Source organism: Loxodonta africana, chromosome 7, assembly GCF_030014295.1.
Source record: "Loxodonta africana isolate mLoxAfr1 chromosome 7, mLoxAfr1.hap2, whole genome shotgun sequence".
Classification (NCBI taxonomy): domain Eukaryota; kingdom Metazoa; phylum Chordata; class Mammalia; order Proboscidea; family Elephantidae; genus Loxodonta; species Loxodonta africana.
The window spans coordinates 39,683,935-39,707,974 of NC_087348.1; the positions used below are offsets into that span (position 1 = coordinate 39,683,935).

General features: G+C 42.3%; 1 protein-coding gene across 3 annotated transcripts in view; it reads right to left on the reverse strand.

Moving 5' to 3' along the window:
- Nucleotides 1–7,889: 7,889 nt before the first annotated feature.
- The window catches only part of TTC17 (tetratricopeptide repeat domain 17), a 124,839-nt gene continuing 108,688 nt past the window's right edge, over nt 7,890–24,040 (reverse strand). For all 3 annotated transcript variants that reach the window (XM_010592118.2, XM_023550699.2, XM_023550700.2), the window contains 3 exons: nt 12,467–12,586; nt 10,692–10,835; nt 7,890–9,052 (listed from right to left, as the gene is read on the reverse strand). In XM_010592118.2, the coding sequence (XP_010590420.2) occupies nt 8,921–9,052; nt 10,692–10,835; nt 12,467–12,586 (396 nt within the window). In that variant the 3' untranslated portion in view covers nt 7,890–8,920. The remainder of the gene's footprint in view (nt 9,053–10,691; nt 10,836–12,466; nt 12,587–24,040) is intronic.

Here is a 24,040-nt window from a genome sequence, read left to right on the forward strand (position 1 = left end):
TAACTCAAGGCGACCCCATGTGTGTCAGAGTAGAACTGTGCTCCACAGGGCTTGCAGTGGCTGAATTTTCAGAAGTAGATCGCCAGGCCGTTCTTCTGAGGTGCCTGTGTGTGGACTCGAACCTCCAACCTTTCAGTTAGCAGTCGAGTGTGTTAACTGTTGCACTACCCAGGGACTCCAATGTCAGGTTGGTAGCTTGAAATAGGCTACAGTAGGATTATTTATATCACAGAAATTGGTACAGACTACAAATCAAGGATTCCCCGCCTCCTCCCTCTATCTTGAGAGCCAGTTGTTAAACATTTACCAGCACACTACTGCTTGGAGAGTTTATTAAAACCCAGATTGCTGGGTGCACCCACAGAGCTCCTGATTCAGTAGGTACGTGTTGTTAGGTGTCATCAAGTTGACTCCGACACACAGTGACCCTATGTACAACAGAATGAAACACTGCCAGGTTCTGCACCATCCCCACAATCGTTATGCTTGAGCTGATTGTTGCAGCCACTGTGTCAATCCATCTCATTGAAAGTCTTCCTCTTTTTCACTAATCCTCTACTTTACCAAGCATGATGTCCTTCTCCAGGGACTGGTCCCTCCTGTTAAAAAACATGTCCAAAGTATGTGAGGCGTAGTCTCGCCATCCTTGCCTCTAAGAAGCATTCTAGTTGTACTTCTTCGAAGACAGATTTGTTTGTTCTTTTGGCAGTCCATGGTATATTCAATATTCTTCACCGACACCACAATTCAAAGGCATCAATTCTTTGGTCTTCCTTATTCATTGTCTAGCTTTTGCATGCATATGACGCGATTGAAAACACCGTGACTTGGGTCAGGCGCACTTTAATCCTCAAAGTGACATCTTTGCTTTTCAATGCTTTAAAGAGGTCTCTTGCAGCAGATTTGCCCAATGCAGTAAATACGTCCTTTGATTTCTTGACTGCTGCTTCCATGGATGTGGATTGTGGATCCAAGTACTCCTGGTCTGGAGTAGGGACTGATAATGTACAGTTTTAACAAATGCCCAGGGGCTGCTGATGCTGCTGGGCTGGGAACCACACTTTGAGAGCCAGTGGTCTACAAGTATCTCAAAAACATGTCCAAGTTTAAAGTCTTCCTCTTTTCCTCAAACCCACTTTTCCACCTGTGTTCGTGTTGCAGGGAATGGTAGCACCATCCACTGGGGTCCTAAGCCAGAAACCTGGGTACCACCTTGAAGCCTTCATCTCGCTCAGCCTCTGTAGCTAATTAACCACCAGCCCTGGCAACTGCCCTTCATCAGCTCTTCTTTCATCCTTCATCCTCTGTTCATCCCGAGTGCTGGACCCTACCTAGTTCAGGCTCCATCTCTCTGTCAGGCTTCCTGCTCTGGCCTCCTGGGTGGGCATCCAGTGTTCATCCTCACACTTTCCAGTCCATTCTTCACAGCACTGTCAGCATGGTCTTTGTCATTCTCAGTCTGAAATATGTCAGTGGCTCCTCATTCATTGTCTTCAGGATCTAATTCAAGCTCCTTTTCCTGGCATTCAAAGCCAAGTATTAGCTGGGCTGACCTACCCCTTCAGCCTCATTCTCCCTTGTGAGATCCTTGTGCTTCAGCCATAGCGGCTATCTTAGGCTGGGTTCTCTAGAGAAGCAAAACCAGTGCAGCATATAAATACATATATAGAGAGATTTATACCAAGGAAATGGCTCATGCAATTGTAGTGGCTGGAATGCCCCAAATGTGTGGGTCAGGATAGAGGCCTCTCCTGATTCATGTAGGTACAGGGGTTGTCAGACAGCAGGGCTCTGGCTCACAGGCTGTGACGACCAATGAACCCCAAGATCAGCAGGCAAGATGGCAGGTAAGCCGCTAGCTCAAGCCCCAAGAAACAGAGGTTAGAGAACAGGAGTCAGCTGCAGGATCCAGCGCGAGTAAAAGCCCATGAGCCTTGCCAGAAAGTCCACCTGTATTGGATGCAGGCCACACCCCAAAGAAACTCCCTTTCAACCGATTGGCTACTCATAGCAGATCCCATCATGGAGGCGATCACATCCTATCAAATCTCTTCATGGAAGTGATCACATCATCATACAACTGCCAAACTGTATCATAACCACCAAACCACTGAGAATCATGGCCCAGTGAAGATGACACACAACCTTAATGATCACAGTGACTATTTGTACTTGCTGGGCTTTCTCATGTCCCTGGGTGGTGCTAATGGCTAACAAGCTTCCTTCTAATTGAAAGGTTGGAGGTTTGAGTCTACCCAGAGATACCTTAGGAGAAAAGTCTGGTAATTTACTTCAGAAAAATCAACCACTGAAAGCCCTGTGGAGCATAGCTCTACTCTGACATACGTAGGGTAACCACGAGTCAGAATTGACTGGACGGCAACTGGCTTTAGGCTTTCTCAAAGCCCCCTCCTTTGCATCTGCTGTTCCCTCGGTGAGGCTAATGCTTCCTTGCCTTCAGTACTTGGTTTAGGTATCACTGTCCTCCCCCTAGAAACTGTTCCTAACCCTCTTCCTGTCCCAGGCAGGGCTGTTGTCTCCTGCCTGGGCTCCTTCTATCTTTTGTTCCCCTGCCACAGTGCTGGTGACCCTATAGTCTCCTGAGTTCCTGGTTATCTGCCTTTCTCACCCACTTTACTGCAAGCTCATGAGGGAGTCACTGAGGTTTTGTTTTTTAAATCTTCTTTCTCCTGTGATTACCATTGTGCCTGGCACACAGTAGTCCCTTGTCTTGGGTTGGATGGCCTTAGAAGACACTAAGACAAGAATTCATGTGTAAGTCATTTATTTGGGAAGGGACCTGAGGGAACATCAGAAGGAAGAGGGGGAGTCAGACAGGGATGGGGAGAAAGACAAAGAAGAGTGTCCTATCATGACTGTTGCCCCTGGGGACTATTGAAACTCAATCCCCTGGAGGACTCTGAGAGGAAATGTGGAAGTGGCCTCAGAGTGATCCCACTCAAGGGAGTATTTATGTACCAACATCCCATCTGTTGGTGGGTGAGGCCTGCTTCTGGGGCACTAACTCTCTAGTATTTCTAGCCTGTGCAGAAGCCAAACTTTCTCCCCCAGCCAGACCAAAGCCCTTAGCAGAGTCCCAGTGTTCAGGTCATTAGCCTTGGTCATGTAGAAGCTGAAGCTGAAGTAATGTGGACAGGCACTGGCAGCTCTGGCATAGTGCTCCCTGATAGTAGTTGTGAGGAAAAGGGTGTACTGGGCAGAGGAGGCAGCATATTCAAAGACACTGAGGCCTGAAAGAGAGTGCCGTGGCCAGACCTGCAGCTGGCCCTCATCACATCTTCCAAGCACTCTCCTCTTAGCCAAAACAACCAGGGCCTTGTCCCATGTCACAACAAATTTCATCTGGAGCTCTAAGCCCCAAGTTCCACCCAGCCTCAGGGAGAAATACTTATTTCTCAACAAGGAGGAGGTGAGGGAGTTTACTTCAAAGGTCCGCACTTTGAGGCCATTCTGAGAGGGTGTTCTCTAGAGGATTCTCTCTCGGGATGAGCTCCATTAGACTCTGTTTGGTGTCTGGGTGGGGGTACATCTGTGGCTTGGGATGGAGCCCATTGTCTAGGGTAGTGCTTATCCCATGGAACTTCCTATAAAGATGGAAAAGTTCCATATCTGTGCTGTCCAGTACTGTAGCCATAGGCTGTTGAACGCTTGAAATGTGGCTATTCAACTAAGGAACTGAATTTTTAATTTTAGTTTTTAAAAAATTTGAATTTTTATTTCATTTTAATGAATTTAAATGTAAATGGTCGGATGTGGCTGATGGCGACCTATCTAAACAGCACACATCTGGGGGCTCCATCCACTTTTCCCCTCGCCATTCTCTGTCATCAGTGTCTGATTGTGAACAACCCTGCGCACAAGGACACAGTTGCCTGGAATCCTACCGGGTGTCATCTTAGTTGCTGAGTTTGGTCCTCAGATCCTCAGCCTTGTGTCCAGCTGCCACCTGCAGGATTTGGAGAGCAATGAGCGGAAGTCAGCCTGATCCCTGATACCTGAGCTAGAGACTGCTGGTGCCTGGCAATGCTAAGACCACCTCATCCTCTCTAGCCTCACCTCAAGGTAGCCCCTTTCCATGGCAGCTGGCTGGAGAGAGAACAACCAGCAAGAACGGCTCCGAGCACAGTCTCAAAACTCTTGAAGAGGCCTTAGTGGAGAAGCCCTAGCTCCTGCCAGTCATTTTTATGAAGCAAGGGTGTGGTAAGGATCTGCCTGGGACTTGCTTTCAACAGTGGCCTCGGCCTATTTTCAGATCATAAAAGGTGTCTTCCCTCAAGAGGCTGCACAATTTTCAGAGGAGCTGGGCTTTCTTTGATATGCTCCTGCAGAGATTCTGGGTTGGTGGGCACAGACCTAACTCTGGAGGAGTGAACTTTAGTCAAAATGGAAGTCTACCCTTGAAGAAAAGTATCTCTGGAGCCTCTGTCTCTTTCAGCTCTTAGAAAGGATATAATTGAAATTTATCAGTAGCAATGCTGCTTGCTCATGCTCCCCACACTCCCACTAGGGGAAGATTCCAGAGTTCTGGGGGGAAAGGTCATATGTAGTACAGAACTACCCCCTTCAAACTTCCAGTTATGATGGCAGACACATTACTCACTGGAGTTCCTCCACTCCAACATGCCAAAACATACAAAGGCAGAAAAAAGTATTTTAAAAATACAGAGCTAACTCAAAATCAAGAAAGAGAAATCACCAGGGGCCAAGAGTAGAGTGGGAATAGATACTGCAGAACCCACAGGGCCTGAGAATTACCCCAGGCATAGGGACCGTGGTCTTAGGCCCCACGAAGGTACAGGAGATAGGCCTCACAGATGACTGCAAGCTAGAACTGGGCTCTGTGGGAAACCACAGGCCAGGAGCCAGGGGCTTAACACAAACCAGAAAGTTCCTGTCCAACATTCCAGGGTGGGTGCTGGGAGAGAACAGCCTTCCTCAGGCTGTGAATAGAAATTAGGACCCTGAGCCTACTACCTGTGGGAAGGTGGGGACCTAGTTCATGCTTTCTTGCAAGCTTTCAGTTTTTCCACTCTTAAAATTGGGATAATAACAGTACCTATGCCATTGGATTGTCATGAGGTTTAAATGAGTTTTATCCCATGTGAAACACCTAGAATAATCACGGAACATAGGAACTAAAGCCAAAAACCAAACCCGTTGCCATTGAGTCGATTCTAACTCAAAGTGACCCTATAGGACAGAGCAGAACTGCCCCATAGAGTTTCCAAGGAGTGCCTAGTGGATTTGAACTGCCCACCTTTTAGTTAGGAGCCGTAGCACTTAATCACTATGCCACCAGGTTTCCTAAGAGCTCAGTAAATACCAGATGTTTGTACACAGCACATGGCACTCTGTCTGGCTCAATGAACTGGTACAGTTACAATTATCAGAGAAGTTGTAAATTAGTGTTTGTTGGAGTTATCAGAGAAGAAAGGCCTAGAAGGTTGGTAGGAATTAGGAAGGAAGGAAGAAGGCGTATCTGTTCGGAATAGACCAAACAAAGGCTGCAGAAGTCAAGAGAGTGAGGCCAGCCTGACCAGGGGATACACCAGGGAGGAGTAGATGGCTGGGTCTTATTTAAAATCTTAAAAATCCTTTAAAAATACCCAGTTCCTACAACATGGTGACAATGAGATAGCTCCCACTCACTGGCACTTGTGCTGTGCTAAAAAAAAAAAAAGTGCTAGGCACTTTATATTCTTTATCTCCTTTAATTCTCACAACTGCACTGTGAAGAGTAGTTCTTATCATCCTTATTTTATTTCAGTGAGAAAATCAGCTCAGTTAAGTGACTCGCTCAAGCTCCCACTGCTATTAAGAGGCAGGGTAGGACTTGAAGCCAGGTTTGTTGAACCCATTGTGGGGTTTGATATACGGAGAAACAGCCCACCACAGTGGATGAGCCTCCATCACGAGCCCAAAGTTCTGAGAAAATCTGTCCTGGAAGTTCTTCCTTAAGGCCTCTTCTCCATGAATGTGGAACAGAAGAGACACTAATGGCAGTCCCTTGTACTGGACGCTTGACCTCAAGTTCCCCTCCCAGCAAGTCAGTGCCAGCGTCTTAGCCTAGTGGAAGTCACACCTTTGACTCATTTAGTAAAGAAGCCCCATGGACTTCTATGGTGGCAGCAACAGGGCAGGGAGGCTGGCCTGGGACCTGTCGGTGCAGTGACGGGGCCACCCATTTGTGTTTGCACCATCACTGGGCGCTCACGTCTCTGGCCCTGGAAGAGGTACATGTGTGGTCTGTCCACTGGCCACGCAGTGCAGCTTCCCGCCATAGCTGGTTTGAAACCCCATCTGAAACGAGGCTGGGTACAACACTGGAAGCAATTCCCAATCATTTCAGACAAAGGGCACGCTCTTTCCCTTCCGTCCCTTTCTGATGATCAGTTTCACGCTTGCCTCTAACCTACACTCCTGTCTACAATGGATTTGAAGCTGCCCCGTGCAGGTTTGGCTGTTCCTGCTTCCAAGAGGTCTCCAGCAGGAAAACTGCTGCTGAGTGATTCACACAAGAGAAATGAAAGTCTATGTGCACAAAAACCTATGTGTGTTTATACCAGGTTTATTAATAATCTCCCAAAGCTGGAACATCCCAGTGTCCTCCAACAGGTGAATAAACGGTGAAATACTCCTCAGCAATAAAAAGGAATGAACTGATTCATACGACACACATCTCAAGTGCGTTATGTTAAATGAAAGAAATCAGACTCAAAGAGCTACATGCTGGGTAATCCCATTTTTAAGAACATTATGGAAAGGAAAAAAAAACAAAACAAACTACAGGGTCAGGGAACAGACCTGTGGCTGCCAAGGGTTAAGGGTGGGGAAGTTTCACTAACAAAAACACACATATTCTATACATACAATTCAGTTATATAGGGTTTCGACTTACTGGTTCCCTTGTGTTTTATGTTTAAAATACGAATGAAATAGATGCTGGACACTGCTGATTTCCCCTTCTCAGTCCCCTGCCCTCCCCAACATAACACCACAAAGGTCAGGTGACCCTAAGAGTCTTTTGGGGGTGATGGAAGTTGTGTCTTGACTGTCGTGGAAGCTGTATGACTGTGCATTTGTCAAAACTCACACAACTGTACACCAGAGTGCCTTTCGCTGTATGTAAATTAAAAACCAACAAATGTTGCTTTTCAGGGAAAACCAAATGCCACATTGTGGAGAGGTGGGTAGGCAGGGAACTACATCGAGACACACGTTATTCACGAACACTTCATTCAGTAACAAATGAGCTTGCTGTTCTCAAAATACATCTGATAAAACCATTTGGAATTAATTGGACTCTAGCTGCATAAAGGACAGAGCACCCCCAGGTACGTCTGATTGCTTACCTGCTTCTAAGCAATTACATAGTCTGTGTCAGAATCAGATGGTCCAAGCTCAGTGACCTTATACTTGAGTGTCTGATATTATTCTAGGGAAGTCTATAGAAACCCTACTGTCCGTGGAATCCCGTGTCAGAGGGAATGCTCAACTTAGTACTGGAATGACTCTCCCCAGGATTCTCCATGAAGCTTCCTTGGATGAACTCTAGGATCTTTTGGTTAGTGCTCACTTGAGGGGATGTGAGTCTGTGGCTTAGATTCTTCTTCCTTTTCAGGGAAGGTCAATTATATACAAAGCTCTGAACATCCTCTGCATCTTTCCCAGTCAAATGCACCATGCAGCTGAGTTCATCAGCCATAAAGCCTAGTGATGGACTGTTTCTCTTTTCCCCTCACCTTGCTACTGCGGCCAGACAGACAATGACAATCTAAGACTTGGGAAGATCAGGTCCAGAGTCACAGGTAGGCTTCCGAGCTGTCCACATTGGTCTGGTTCTAAAGAAAAACGACACTATAGGCTGATTTTGCTCATAAACAACTTTTATTTTTGTTCTCAGTATGTGCCCTTGAAGATTCCAAAACGTCTGGAGTTTCTGATTCTCTGGGACCAAAGGTAGAAGCATTGTATGGAAACACTCAACCTTGGCTTGTTCCTCTCTCCTGAGGAGCTAAGTCGGAAGGCCTCAAAGAGAAGGAGCTGACACTCACACCTTATTCCCAGATGGGTAACACAGTGAACAAAGAATTAGTAAAACATAGACTCAGTCTATAGAGGGCTTCAAATATACATATTCTATATATATAGACCAGTTATATAGGATTTTGACTTATTGGTTCCCTTGTGTCTTGTAATTAAAATACAAAAGATATAGATGTTGTACACTGCTGATTTCCCCTTCTCAGCCCCCCTCCCTCCCCAACATAAATAACATTACAAAGGTCAGGTGACCCTAAGAGTTTTTGCTGTTGTAGATATTTTGTTTTTAAAATCATTTTTCCCATCTTCCCCTGCCAACTACCTCTGAGAGTTTGTGAACAGCAGCACGGAACGGACAAGACTGGGGACAAGCATGGAGATCTAACGGGGAGAACGCAGAACACTGCTTCTTGGTGACTGGCACCACATGGACTCTTGCATTTCCATCGACAACAGAGGCTACGACAGGAAGCAGAGAATGTGCGAGGCGGGTTCACCCTCCTCCAAAGAGGAGGAGGCTGGCTGGACCACTGAGAAAAGCCCTAAAGGCTTTGAGGTTTTAGAGACAGAGCACAGCTCCAGAAATGTCTTGGCTCAGTATTTACACGGTGTCTTTAAGCTGCATTCTCCTTTTAAGGAATTTGTGTTTCTGAAGATGCCTCTTTTGGGGCTAGGTGGGGAAATAAAGAACTTAAAAACAAAACAAAAGAATAAATCAGTTCCCACACATTGAAAAGTTCGGTTCTAAGTCTTACTTGGTTATCTTCACACGTCATTAAAGGTAGATACTGACACTGATTGGTTTCTGATTCTTTAACAGCGTGTGGGAATGAGAGGGCGAGGGCCGAAGTGTGCACTACGGAGAGCGCCGTCCCTTCTTCAGCATCAGGTGACACTGGATGGTCTGGATTCGGTTCTTTGCTGGGACAAACTCAGGCTGCAGCTTCAACGTTGATTCATACCACACCAGCGCTTTTTCAAACTCTTCCTGTGGGGGGACAAGGGACAAATGCTAGAGGGATGATGCTACCAGACTAAATATATACTGTGACCTCTTATTTCCAAAAGAGCACCTCTGTCCCCAAAGGCTAGTGACAATCCTGCAGTATTTCTAAATGGATCTAAATCTCTGAAGAAAATGCTGAGGTCTGGGAGGGAACAATTACCTCCATCACCAAGTTCCAAGTCACAGAGAAAACTATGGGCAGAGCTGAAGAACCAAAGGAAAGGGACAGATTAACTTTTATAAAGGTTTGACCCAACAACAGGAATAATCATGGTAGTAATAAACAAGAACATTACCGAGAATCTACTGCGTGCCAGGTACTGTGTTAGGTGCTTTACCAAACGGTTTCTTAAATCCTCACAGAAACCTCTAGAACCCTGCCTGGCAAATGCTCTTGAAACACCTACCTGAATTTTCCACTGTAGCTGGACAGATGGAAGTGACTTGTAAATTTTGGAAGACTTTTTTCAATTCTTCCTAGCATTTAAAAATAGCAACATGGTTTGGAAATGACCGTTGCCATATTGGACATTTTCATCTTTTATTCTTGACTAATATTTTCAAAGAAGAGTCCAAACCAACTAATGAAATGACTCCTTGTAGCCAAATGAGACAGAATTCCTCATTCACAGTAGCAAATTCCACATTTATTGGGAACAAAAACAGATTCTTTAATTTTAAGAAGCAGAGAGGGAAATCTGCACATTCATTGATACCTACCTGGCCAGATTACACTTCCTGTCTTTGAATTCAAGGATGACATGTAAAGCTTATAACCTGGGGCTCCTCATTCTAAAAACCTTTATTGTCAGTATCTTAGGAATAGGCCGATGTGTGACACCATGCTTTAGATGAAAGTAGATGGCATGATTCTTGGTTACAATTGGTTGTGACAGCTTCAGGGTGACCCCTGGGATTTTAAGTTCCGAAATCAGTTGTTTCTGGCCAGAATGAGGGTTCTGGGTGATGGCTTTGCCATCTTCTCTGTAAATGGTATCCCGTGAATCTAATGGCTTGCCATAATTCATGAGACACCTTGTGAGCACCCACTACGTGCCAACCACTGCGTGAGGTGCTGGGAATAGGGAGAAGAAGAGGAGTCTTTTCCCTAAGGAGCTCAAAGCCTAGAGGGAGAGACAAATTCTTAAACAAAAAATCATAAAAGGAGGTGAAAATACAGCAAGAGAAATATGCACAGGGCATCATGAGGGCACTGATGACAGGTACGTAGCCCAACCTGGAAGTTAAGAGAGCATGGGTGTGTGTATGTGGATATGTTAGGTGAGGTTTTCTGGGACAAGTGATGTCTTCAGAAAATTGCTATAAATTGGGCTCTATCAACAGTGTTAAAGTCATGGTCAGGAACTACATGGCTGCAAATACTGAAGATTTTCATGTACTTCCCCCCACCTTTCTAAGTCCCCATTCCCTCCTCCTCCAGCCCCTCATGTATTATTTTTAAAAAACTCTCAAACCCCTTATCTGTAAAACACACCCTTGGTGGAGCTGGCAATTTTAGACACAGAACTACAGGACACGAAGGGAATCTGACATACTTGGAAGATGTACCACTGAGAGAAAACTGCAGAGTGGTATGCTCTGTTCACATCCCCAGCCTCACCATTGCTACGTAGACGTTGCCCAGTGTGAAGTGGTTCACGGCAAAGTGTGGTGCGATCTCTACTGCCATGGTGGCTACTATGACGGCATCGTTCCAGAGCTTGGCATTGTGCAAGATGTTGGCCAGGCTAATCAGGGGCACGTCCTGGGATAGGAAAGGAGAATGGACCGAAGGAAACATTTTGAGTTTTTGTTCTTGGCTTTTGTGATCATAAATAATACAATAGGTGTTTCCTTTTAAATCATACAACAGTGCAAATCAAAGTGCTCTCTGTGACAGGTAAGGAACTTGGACCAGGATATAAATCAATGCATTACTGAGAAAGTCTCTCCTCAAATAAAAAATAAGAGACAAAAACTTGAGCTGCAGCAAACACGTGCTGAGTGATACAGCTGATGTACACTCTGGTGCCTGCTCCCTGTCTCACTGAAGATTGGCACCATGCTGAGTGGCCCTGCCACAGAACCAGGATACTGTGTCAGGGGCACGGCACCATCTACAGCAGGAGTTAGCAAACTACAGCCCACGGGCCAAACTCTGCCTACTCCCTCTTGTTGTAAAGTTTTACTGGAACACGGCCATGTCTATTCATTTCCATACTATCTCTGGCTGCTTTTGTGCCACAACGGCAGAACTGAGTAGTTGCTGCAGAAAGCACCTGGCCTACAGAACCTTAAATATTTACAATCTGGCCCTCTAAAGAAAAAGTTTGCCAGCCTCTGACCTAGGTAGAGTCTCTTGGTCTCTCCCTATCACCTAGCATCAGGGAGCACAGAATAATCGACTGAGCAAGTAGCAACATTATTGTCTTCACAAGTATTTATTCCCTTTAAATGACTTGCCTGAGTGTCTGCAGTTTATACAACACTGTACTGGGTTCTCTAGCAGATACAGAAGCAGCAGGAAAAAAGGACCCACCCTTGTCCTAACTGGGCACCCAGAGAGTGCGCATTATTAGATGAAGTCGTAGAGATTCAATCACTTGCCTAGAGTCACAAAGCTAGTAAGAGCTGTGTTTAGAGCTCCGCAATGCCTGACAGCAAAGCCTGAGCTCCTTCTACTGTACCAGTGCTGCCTGTGGGAAGGGAGACATCAGCCATGTCTGCAGGAAGTACAGCTGTCTGCATCAACGGAAAACTCAGCCCATGTGCATGCAAATGGCTGTTCACAACTGTACATTCGTAGCCATCCCAACAGTAACTGACTTCTGGGAAAAGACTGACAATACACAGCGCTAGTCGAGTATTGTTTTTTTCTCTTTCTTTTTTGTGAAAAAAGCAGAGTCAGACAAAGACCAAGAACTGGTCAATGTATCTGAAGGAAGAGAAACTTGCTTTCTGACTTTTACTCTGTGCCTGGACGCAAGCTAGAGGCAGGAGTGTAAGCCAAACACGTACAATGGGCCTCTATGCCCCTGAGGATAAGCTAACCCAGAATGACTTCAGGATGATGGCCAGCTTGGGCCAGTGGGTTTGCTGCACATCAGGTGGCTCTGAACACAGCGGGAAGGGTTTGAAAGGATGTAATGTCTTACGGTAACCACGAATACCTTCCCCACGTTCCCACGTGCTGAGGCTGGGAAGGCACCAGGGTGTGTATAATTCACAGGCTTGTTGAGGCATAAGCTGGGTCACAGTTTCTCTGCCCTATCCCACTTCCTTTCACCACTCCTTTTTGGCTGAATGTGAGGAAGGCTAGTTAAAAGCCCAAAATAAACCACTGGGCAATGGAAAGGACCAAGGGACAGAAATTCACATGGTCTGAGTAACACCCACCTTCATTTGGTGGGGAGCGTAGTGGAGAGCCTGGCGGAGGCAGTCAATTGCCTTCTTTCCTTGACCTTTCACTCTCCAGTAGAGGGCTGCCATGCTGGAAAGCACCCAGGAAGTCTGGTTCTGCAAAGGAAGAGTTAGCTAAGGCTGCGTCTCTTAAATAACACACTAATCTACTACCAAGAATGAGAACAGCAACCAGAGCAATGATCACTTAACTGAGTGCTTACTAGGTGCCAGCACTCGGCCGAGCATTTTATGTTCATTCTCTCACTAATCGTCCTAACAACCCTATAAGCCTTTTTATAAGATGAGATAACGGCAATTCAGAAAGGTTAAGTATCTTGCCCAAAGCCACCGAACTACTAAATGGCAGAAGTAATGTTTGATGTCCACATTCCTCTTTTTACATTGAAGTTCACGTAACTTTTTGAGTAGGTACCTCTTCAGGTTTCAAAAACCAGAAAGTATACAAAGTTACACAACAAACAGTGCCCCCATTCTTATCTCCACTGTTTAAACACTATTTTTAGTTTCTTATGTATCCTTCCAGAATTTCTTTATGCTTTATGCAAACAAACATGAATAGACTGTAATGCCTCACCCCTTTTTAAACGACATAACCATTATTTATGTAAGAGGTAACACTCATCTGCACTTGGCTTTTTTCACTAAACACTATACTTTGGAGCTCTTTCTACATCAGTGTATAGACAGCTTCCTCATTCTTTTGTTTTTTAAACAACCACATGATTTTGCACCATGTGGATGCACCATTAACTAGATGGTTACTGACGGTTATTTCTCCCCACCTCCACTGATTTTTATAACAAACAATGCTGCAAAACCCTTGCGAAGTGTACATGTATGTGCAAGTGTGTTGGTAGCACACATTTCCAGATGCGGACATGCTACGTCAAGGGGATACACATTTCTCATTTTGACAGGCAGTGTCACTGTGCCCACGATAGGATTTTTTTAACTATGGAAACAAACGATCTATGTATTAGCTGCACCTCACACTCATAGTGTGTGTGTGCTGTCATGGTTTTCGGATCATTTTGGAAAGGGAAAAAAAAAATTTTGGGTGATCATAGGTCAATGCAAACTTAATACGGCAGGTTTTAATCTATCTCTGCAATTCACTCAAAAAAAAAAAAAATTCTTTTTAAGTACCAGGGAAGATTATTGATCTATCCTTCAGTATTAGAGGAAAAGTAACTTTTTGGTTTTATTATTTTTTAAAAAGTATTTTATTGTGATTTTGAAGAAAATTTACCTAGCAAATTAGGTTATTTAACAATTAATAACCTATTAATCAATGACACTGGTTACACTTTTTACAATGTGTCAGCATCCTCATCATTTCCATTCTGGTTGTCCTGTTCCTATTAGTTTCCTCATCTCCCCTTACCTTCTCATCTTTGGTCCAGGGTAAATGTTGACCATTAGCTCTCATTTAGAGAAGCACAATACAGGTGATATTTATTTCATGAGCCACTCTGTCTCCTGGCTAATAAGTGACCTCCAGTGGTTTCTGTTCCAAGTTTAAAGGGTACCCCAAGGTGACAGTCTTGGGGGTTCCTCTAGTCTCTACCAGTCCAGTAAGTCTAGGCTTTCTTAGAAATTTGAGTTTTGTTCTACATTTTTTTTTTCCCCATTCTATCTGGGACCACGTATTGTGTCCCTGGTTGGAATGGTCAGTAGCGGTAGCCAGGTACCATCTAGTTCTTCTGGTCTCACAGTAGGTGAGGCTGTGGTTCCTGTATACTATTAGTCCTATAGATTAGTTTCTTCTTTCAGTCTTTGGTCTCCTTCTCTTTTGCTCCAGATGCGTAAAAACCAATAGTTGTATCTTGGAGGGCTGCTTGCAAGCTTTTAAGGCCACAGACGCTACTCACCAAGCTAGGATGTAGAACACTATGAGCTATGTTATGCCTACTGATCGAGTTGCCCCCAAGACGCCCACCACAATTTAATCTCCCCCCACCCCGAGATATATGAGTCCATGTTTCCTTATAGCCTCACAACAAAGTGTGTTATTAAGCTCTTGGACCTTTGTCAATCCGACAATGAAAAATGTGGTATTAATTTGCACTTCCCTTATTATAAGTGCAGCTTATTGTTCAATTTTCTATTAGGTCTTTATCTTATCTACTTGAAAAAGGTCTTTGTACATTAGGGAGACTGGTCCCTTGTCTGTGATAATGGATAGCAGATACTTCCTCCCAGTCTGAAGTTGGCCTTTGGAATCATGGTGCTTTGTGTGATGCAACAGATTTTGACTTCCATATAGTATAGCTTATCAATTTATCTGCAATAGTTTCATGAGTTCCAGTCATAGTGAGTAAGGCCTTCCTTACTCCAAGGTTATCAAGGAATGTCACCATGTTTTTTGTACAATTTTTATAATTTTACTTTTCACATTAAAATCTCTGCTCCATCTGAAATTTAACCTGGTGTAAAAGATATGAATCCAACTTTATTTTTTCGAGATGGCTCCTCTTGTCTCAAAAATACTTAATGAATAGATCATCTTTCTCCAGTGAGACACTACCTTTACCATACACAAAATTCCAATATTTAAGTCTAATTGTGGACTTTCCTATCTATTTGTCACTTGATTGATAGTCTCTGACTTGAAGCCGTTACAGATGAGTCAATATGCTTCCTATCTTCTTTCTTTCTTCCAATCTCATTTTTGGCTAATTTTATCAATTATACAATGTCAGGGCATATTGTGTTTTTATTCTGATCTGTCACCCTACCTTTGTTTTAGTATTGGCTCTGCAGCCAAATATATTCAGTGATCACTGATGTTACTTTTGTGTGGTTTCTCCAGTCACCTCCTGGTTCGCTGAAGTTCATCTTCTAGTAGTTTCCTCAAGTAGGGCTCATGGGAACAGTGTTCTTTGAGATCGTGTGTATTCAAAACTGTGTATGTGCAGCCTTCATACCTGAAGTATAGTTTGGATGGATATAAAACTATGGATCATTCTTCTTTTTCCTCAAAAATTTCTCAGTATTGCTCTACTGCCCCTTGGCATAGAAGGATGTTGCAGAGAAATCTGAAGTTAGCCTGATACATTCCGCCTTAGTGACTTGATCCTTTTGACTGGTTTTCTAAAACAATTCTTTCGTTTTTATAAAATTATCTTTCTCTAAGAAGCTCTTGTGGCACAAACGGTTAAACGCTTGGCTGCTAACCAAAAGGTTGGTGCTTTGAACCCACCTAGCGGCTCTGTGGGAAGAAGACCTGGCCATTGCTCCTTTGAAGATTACACCCTAGACAATACTTTGGGGCACTTGTACTCTGTCACATGGGTTGCTATGAGTTGGAATTGACTTGATTGCTCTTAATGACAAGCATAATTTTAGAACTGGCATATCTTTCTGCTGAATTGAACCTTTTATCCTTATGTACTTATGTAACATTTTATCCTTATGTACTTATGTAACAACACCTTCTCTGTTTCTAATAATCTTTTATGTTTTGAAATATATCTTGTAAGGTAATTAATATAACTACACCTACTTCCTTTTGGTGAATATGTTTCTGGTATATCTTTTCCCATTTTTTAAACTTTTCTATTATGTTTTAGGTATGCCTGCTATGAAAACATGTAAGTCCATTTTAGAATTTCCAGTGTGAATGGACTTGTTATGTCAAATACCAGCAGGGTCACTCACAGTGGACAGGGTTCAGCAGAGCTTCTGGACTAACACAGACAAGGAAGAAAGACTTGGCAGTTTACTTATGAAAAAACCGGCCAAAGAAAACTTTATGAATAGCAGCAGAACACTGTTTGATATAGGGCCAGAAGATGACCCTCTCAGGGTGGAAGGCACTCAAAATATGAGTGGGGAAGAACTGCCTCCTCATAGAAGAGTTAATGAGGTGGATGGAGTAAAGTTTTCGGGACCTTTATGTGCTGATGTGGCATGACTCAAAATGGGAAGAAACAGCTGCAAACATCCATTAATAGTTGCACAAAGTATGAATTTAGGAAAATTTGAAGTCATCAAAAATGAAATGTAATGCATACAGATTGATATCCTAGGCATCAGTGTGCTGAAATGGACTGGTATTGGCCATTTTGAATCAGACAATCACATGGTCTACTTTGCTGGAAATGACAAGAGGAATGGCGTTGCAGTCATTGTCAAAAAGAACATTTCAACATCTATCCTTAAGTACAATGTTGTCAGTGATAGGATATCCATACAACTACAAGGAAAACCAGTTAACACAACTATTAATCAAATTTACATACCAACCACTAAGGCCAAAGATGAAGGAACTGAAGATTTTTACCAACTTCTGCAGTCTGAAATTGATGAAACATGTAATTAAGACGCACTGATAATTACTGTTGATTGGAATGCAAAAGTTGGAAACAAAGAAGGATCAGTAGTTGGAAAATACTGGCTTGGTGAGAGAAACAACACCAGAGATCATGTAATAGAATTCTGCAAGACTAATAACTTCTTCATTGCAAATATCTTTTTTCAACAACATAAATGGAGACTATACATATGGCCCTTGCAAGATGGAATACACAGGAATGAAACCAACTACATCTGTACAAAGAGATAATGGAGAAGCTCAGTATCATCAGTCAGAACAAGGTCAGGGACCTACTACAGAACAAATAATTAATTGTTCATACAAAACTTCAAGCTGAGACTGAAAAAAATTAAAGCAAGTCCACAAGAGCGAAAATACGACCTTGAGTATATCCTACCTGAATTTAGAGACCATCTCAAGAACAGATTTGATGCACTGAACACGAATGACTGAAGACCAGACAAGCTGTGGAACGACATCACAGATGAAGAAAGCAAAATGTGATTTAAAAAACAAAACAAAACAGGAAAGACCCAAATGGATACCAGAAGAGACTCTGAAACTTGCTCTTGAATGTACAGTAGCTAAAGTGAAAGGAAGAAAAGATAAAGTAAAAGAGCTGAACAGGCGATTTCAAAAGGTGGCTCGAGGAGACAAAGTAAAGTATTACAAAGGAATATGCAAAGGCCTGAAGTTAGAAAACCAAAAGGGAAGAACACAGTTGGCATTTCACAAGCTGAAAGAACCGAAGAAAAAATTCAAGCCTCAAGTTGCAATACTGAAGGATTCTATGGGCAAAATAATGAATGACACAGGGAGCATCAAAAGAAGACGGAAGGAGTACACAGTCACTGCTCCAAAATGAATAGGTTGACATTCGACCATTTCAAGAGATACTATATGATCAAGAACCAATGGTACTGAAGGAAGAAGTCTAAGATGCACTGAAGGCACTGGAGAAAAACAAGGCTCTAGAATTGACAGAATGCCAATTGAAATGCTTCAACAAATGGATGTGGTGCTGGAGATGCTGACTTATCTATGCCAAAAAGTTAGAAGACACGTATCTGGCCAAATGACTGGCAGAGATCCCTATTTGTACCCATTCCAAAGAAAGGTGATCCAAAACAATGTAGAAATATCGAACAATATCATTATCACACAGAAGTAAAATTTTGCTGAAGATCATTAGTTGCAGCAGTACATTGACAGGGAACTGTCAGAAATTCAAGTTGGATTCAGAAGAGAACGTGCAACAAGGGATATCTTGTTGATGTCAGATGGAGCCTCGCTAAAAGCAAAGGATACCAGAAAGATGTTTACCTGTGTTTTACTGACTATGCAAAGGCATTGGACAGTGTGGATAACAAATTATGGATAACATTGTGAAGAATGGGAATTCCAGAACACTTAATTGTGCTCACGAGGAACCTATACATAGATCTGGAGGCAGCTGTTTGAATAGAACGAGGGGATACTGCGTGGTTTAAAATCTGAAAAGGTGTGCGTCAAGGTTGTATCCTTTCACCATACTCATTCAATGTGTACGCTGAGCAAATAATCAGAGAAGCTGGACTATATGAAGAAGAATTTGGCGTCAGGATTGGAGGAAGACTCGTTAACAACCTGTAATATGCAGATGACACAATCTTGCTTGCTGAAAGTGAAGAGGACTTGAAGCACTTACTGATGAAGATCAAAGATGACACCCTTCATTATGGATTACACCTCAACATAAATTTAGAAAACAAAAGTCCTCACAACTGGACCAATGAGCAACATCATGATAAATGGAGAAAAGACTGAAGTTGTCAAGGATTTCATTTTACTTAGATCCACAATCAACACACATGGAAGCAGCAGTCAAGAAATCAAACAATGTATATCACACTGAAAAATTTGCTGCAAAAGACCTCTTTAAAGTGTTAAAAAGCAAAGACTGTGATGGTTAAGACTGTGTCAACTTGGCTGGACCATGATTCCCAGTGTTTATATATGATCACTCCCGTGGTGGAATCTGCTGTGAGTAGCCAATCATTTGAAAGGGAGCTTCCTTGGGCTGGTGGCCTGCATCTGAATACATGTGGACGTTCTGGCTTTCGCCCTCTCTGGATCCTGTAGCTGCCTCCTGTTTGTCTGACCTCCGGTTCTTGGGACTTCAGCTAGCAGCTTATCTGCCGGTCTTGGGGTTCCTGATCTTCACAGCCTGTAAGCAAGAGTTCTGCTCTCTGACCTGCCGATCTTGGGTTTGCCAGCCCCTGTGGCTACGTGACTCAGGAGAAGTCTCTGTGTTGATTCACGGACTTGGGACGTTCCAGCCTCTACAATTGCGTCAGTTGTTTCCTTGATATAAACCTCTCCCTACATATATTTATGGAAATCCTGGTGGTGTAGTAGTTAAAGGCCACGGCTGCTAACCAAAGGGTCAGTAGTTTGAATCCACCAGGTGCTCCTTGGAAACTCTATGGGGCAGTTCTACTGTGTCCTATAGGGTCGCTATGAGTCGGAATCAACTCAATGGCAACGGGTTTGGTTTATATATATTTATACACTTTAGTGGTTTTGTTTCTCTAGAGAACCCAGCCTAAGACAAGGACTAAGGTGCTCCTGACCCAAGCCATGGTATTTTCAATTTCCTCATATGCATGGGAAAGCCGGACAATGAATAAGGAAGACCAAAGAAGAATTGATGCCTTTTAATTATGGTGATGGCGAAGAATACTGAATATACCATGGACTGCCAGAAGGATGAACAAATCTGTCTTGGGAAGAAGTACAGCCAGACTGTTCCTTAGAAGCAAGGATGGAGAGATTTTGTCTCATGTACTTCGGACATGTTATCAGGAGGGATCAGTCCCTGGAGAAGGACATCATGCTTGGTAAAGTAGAGGGTCAGCAAAAAAGAAGACCCTCAAGGAGATGGATTGACACAGTGGCTGCAACAATGGGCTCAAACATAGCAATGGTTCTGACGATGGGTCAGGACCAGGAAGTGTTTTGTTCTGTTGTACAAAGAGTCACTATGAGTCAGAACCAAGCTGAAGGCACCTACCAACAATAACATCTGCCCCCTACTTATGAATGCTTTTTCCTCCATTCTTTTTTGTCTTTTCTTGGATTAACTTTTTTTGCTCTCTTCTTTTTATTTCAGTATTTTTCCCTCACACGTTTGGGTTTGGGCATTCTTTTAATGGTTACCCTTAAATTTTTACTCTAAATATTTAACTTAAAGTCTGAAGCTAAACAGTAACTTAACTCACTTTTCTTCAACAATAAAAGGACCTCTGAACAACTTACCTCTGATCATCCCATTCTCAAACGTACGTTCTATTTCGTACAATACTTCAGTTTTGTCATTTCTTTTAAAATCCCACAAATTATTTTCTACAATTTTGTTTGGGTTTACATAGGCTATATACTTTATTTGCTCACCAAATCTTGCATCTCAGGTGCACCAAAGAAAAAAAGAGTCACACAGCAGGACACCTGGTGATAAACTTTTCCAGTTCTTTATCGTGAAATGACTTTAGTCTTCCCTCATCGTTGGGTAGACAATTCTAGGGTGTCAGGTGTTTTTTCAAAACTGTCATTTGGCTTCTACAGATACCACAGAACACAGCTGTTACCTTAGTCATCATTCCTCTGTAGGTGATCTCTCCTTTGTCTTCCCTGAGGGCAGAAATCTTTGTTTTTTTTCTTCACTGACTTATTTCTTAAAAAACACCTGGCACATAGTAGGCTCCTACTAAATATTTGTTGAAGGAGTGAATGAATGACTGCTGTGATAAGTATGAAGCTATTGTCTCCCCATACCAATTCCAGAATTCTATACTCTGCTTTGTGATGCTATGGCTGGGACTCTGCAAACCACATTTCTCCTTTGCTAGCAGGCTTTGTGTTAGGCTCTGCAAATGTGCATTAGAAGGAGGTCAGGTGGCAAGAGGGTGAAGGGAATTCTTTCTTCCCCATTGGCATACTGCTCCTGCCAGTGTCATTCCAGCAAGTGCACTCTCACCAGCGCAGTCTCTTCAGCTTCTCTGGGTCTTACTGCACCCTTCAGCAGCCAGGCTGTGCCTCTTCTTCAGAAGTATGAGTTCCAGCTCTCCATCTCTCCTGTGAACTTCTAGATTCTGAAAACCCCAATTGTTTGTCTTCATTCTCCCATCCCTAGGGGTGGTAGCTACTTCCTGCAGTTGTTGTCTCTGGTTTACCTCAGTGTCTCCTTTTTTCTCTTTCAGCTCTCCACCACAATGTAATCAATTCTCTATATTAAATTTGCTCTGCTGATATACCTAATGTGTCTGTTTTCCTGACGGTACCCTAATTGAAACAGATGCTTTTAAGATACCATTGTCTTCACTGTTTTGCAGTTTACTATATCTAGGTCAGATTTTTTTATTTATTCAGCTTTGGATACATGGTGCTTCCTGATTGTGTTGATCCTTATCTATCTCCTTGTCTTTGCAATATTGCAGGTAATTTCTTATACAAAGCTTATAATTCACTAATTCTATATTTAATGTGTTCAATCTATCTAATCCACCAGTGACTATTTGACTTAAACATTTACATTTTTTTTAGTTTTTGTTGTTGTTTTGTGCTGTCGAATCGATTCTGACTCCTAGTGACCCTACATGAGAGTAGAACTGCCCCACAGAGTTTCCTTGGCTGTAATCTTTGTAGGAGCAGATCACCAGGTCTTTTCTCCTGTGCAGTGGCTGGTGGGTTTCAGCTGCCAATCTTTCAGTTAGCAGTCGAGCTCTTAACTACTGCACAACCAGGGCTCCCTTTTTTAGTTTTAGGTATGCCAATTTGTTGTGATCTACCTACTTTTTTCTGATGTTATTTTTTTGCTTATGTTTGTGATCATCTCTTTTAAATTTTTTATTATGAAAAATTTCAAATATATTCAAAAAATAAAAAGAAGGGCATAATGAACCCCTATGTGGTCACTAACCACCTCTAACACTTATCAACTCATGGCCAATCTTGTCTCATTTATACCCTCATCCATGTTAACTTGAAGCAAAGTCCAGACTTCATTTTACTTGTAAAAATTTTCAGTATGTACCTCTAAAAAATGAAGGGCTTTTTTTTTTTATTATTAAAAAAAAAAAAAAAACTCAATATGCCTAAAAAATTGAAAATTATTCTTCAATATTATCAAATATATAAGGTTGGTGTTCCTATTTCCTCCAGCTGTCTTATAAACATTTTATTTTGCTTTTATGGTTTAAGTCATTGAGGTGTTCCCTAAGTCTCTTTTGATTTCTATATTCCATCTTCACTTAATTCTTCTCTACACATTTATTTTTGAGGAAGAAATAGGGTTGTTTACCTTGTAGTTTCCCACTGACTGGGTTCTGTTGAGTGCATCCTTGAGGTACTATTTAATATGTTCCTTTGTCCCCTGTATGTCCTATAAATTGGCAATTAAGAGTCAGTGGCTTAACTGGATTCAGAGTTGACTTTCTGGGGAGGGTTAGAGGCAAAACCATTTCATAGGTGGCGATATGAACTTCCAACAATGCTTACACCACCCTAGCGTCTATCAGTGACCTTAGCAGCCAGTGATGATCACTGCCATAAATTCACTGTTGTTGTTGGGTGCCGTTGAGTCAGTTCTGACTCATAGCGACCCTATGTACAACAGAACGAAACAGAAATTCGTTAGGGGCTGCCAAATTATAATTCTATCATTTCTAGTTTACTCACTGGAACAGTCCTATGAATAGAAACTTCCTCTCATCAATTACTTGCTCACCTGAAGTACAGCTTATATAAGAAAGGAAAGATACATGCTTGATAGTGTCACTATCTACCAGTTTTTAAAAAACAAGTTGTTCCCATGCATCCTCCAAAATAAAATTATAGCAAATTCAGGGTTTAAATATATGTGATGTGTTCCATCCACTGCTGCTACTATCCTTCTTGTTGCTCAAAATGTCCCATCTTTGGCCAGTGGGAGCTTATTCAAGTTGGTTCCCTAGTTCTTTTGATACAACTCTGTTGTCTTTACTAGTTTCCTTGCTTTCTCAGACTTGGTAGAAGCCATTTCTCCAAGGATTCCTGATTCCTTTTTAGGAGAATGGTACCTAAGGATTACAATCTGGGCTCCAAGAGTGCTTATTAGGTGCAGTACTGATATTTTCAACCCGCAACTATAGGATGTTTACATAACATTATCATTCTTACATTTCTATCTCCTTTCACTTGTGCCCAAGATTTCAGTTCTCAGCAACACCAACAAAATTACTCATTTGATCTATTCCATAATACAGTCTCAGAAGAATATTCAGTATTATTTAAAAAAAAAAAAAGTATTATGGAAAACAGTAATAGGCTTTCTTTTGGTCTTAGGGTAAATCCCATTAGGGATATAATAGTCAAGTAACTGTTTTAAAATCATGTGAAAAAGTTACGATTGATATGGTTATACTACCAACTGAATACAAAGTTAGACTCATTTAATCAAGAATTATTTTATGAAAATTATTTTTCAATTATGCGAAATATTTATTTGGTTCTAAAGTAAAATGAAAACCAATCTACATATTTTTAAGATTTAGTCTTCAATTTTTCAATATCTTTCTGTTTTTCTCTGCATATACACCCCTCGCATTTTTTAAAAGATAAATACAGTAATAACATCAGATACCATTTTTCCTCCACTTTGTTTTTTTTTCCACTTATCTTGGAGATTACCCCACAGAAGCTTATAGAGATGGTCCTTTTCCTTTTTGACAGCTGCAGAATCCACCACTGTGTAGATGTTCACACACAATGAACGCCCCAGGGGACTTTTCATTCCATCAATCCCCTACTGCTGGGCATTTGGGTTGTTTCCAGTATTTTGCTATTACAAATCCGGCTACAACGAACAGCCTTATTCAGAGGCATTTTTTGGATTAATTTTCTGCCCATGGATTTTTAGGAAAGATGCCTAAAATTTAGAATTGTTGGCTAAAAGCGTTAAGTGTCTGACTTTGCTAGATGTGGTCAATTTCATCTCCGTAGATGTTATATCATTTTGCATTTCCATCAGCATGGATAATGGTACACTTCCCCACAGCTTCACCAAGAATATCTTACCAAACTTCTGGACTTTTGCTAATGTGATGGGTGAGAATATCTCACTGTAGTGGTTTTTTTTTTTTCCCCCCTGGTGTGTAGTTCTGATTTGTTCTTTTTCTAGCTTTTTGAGATGGAAGCATAGATCATTGATTTTC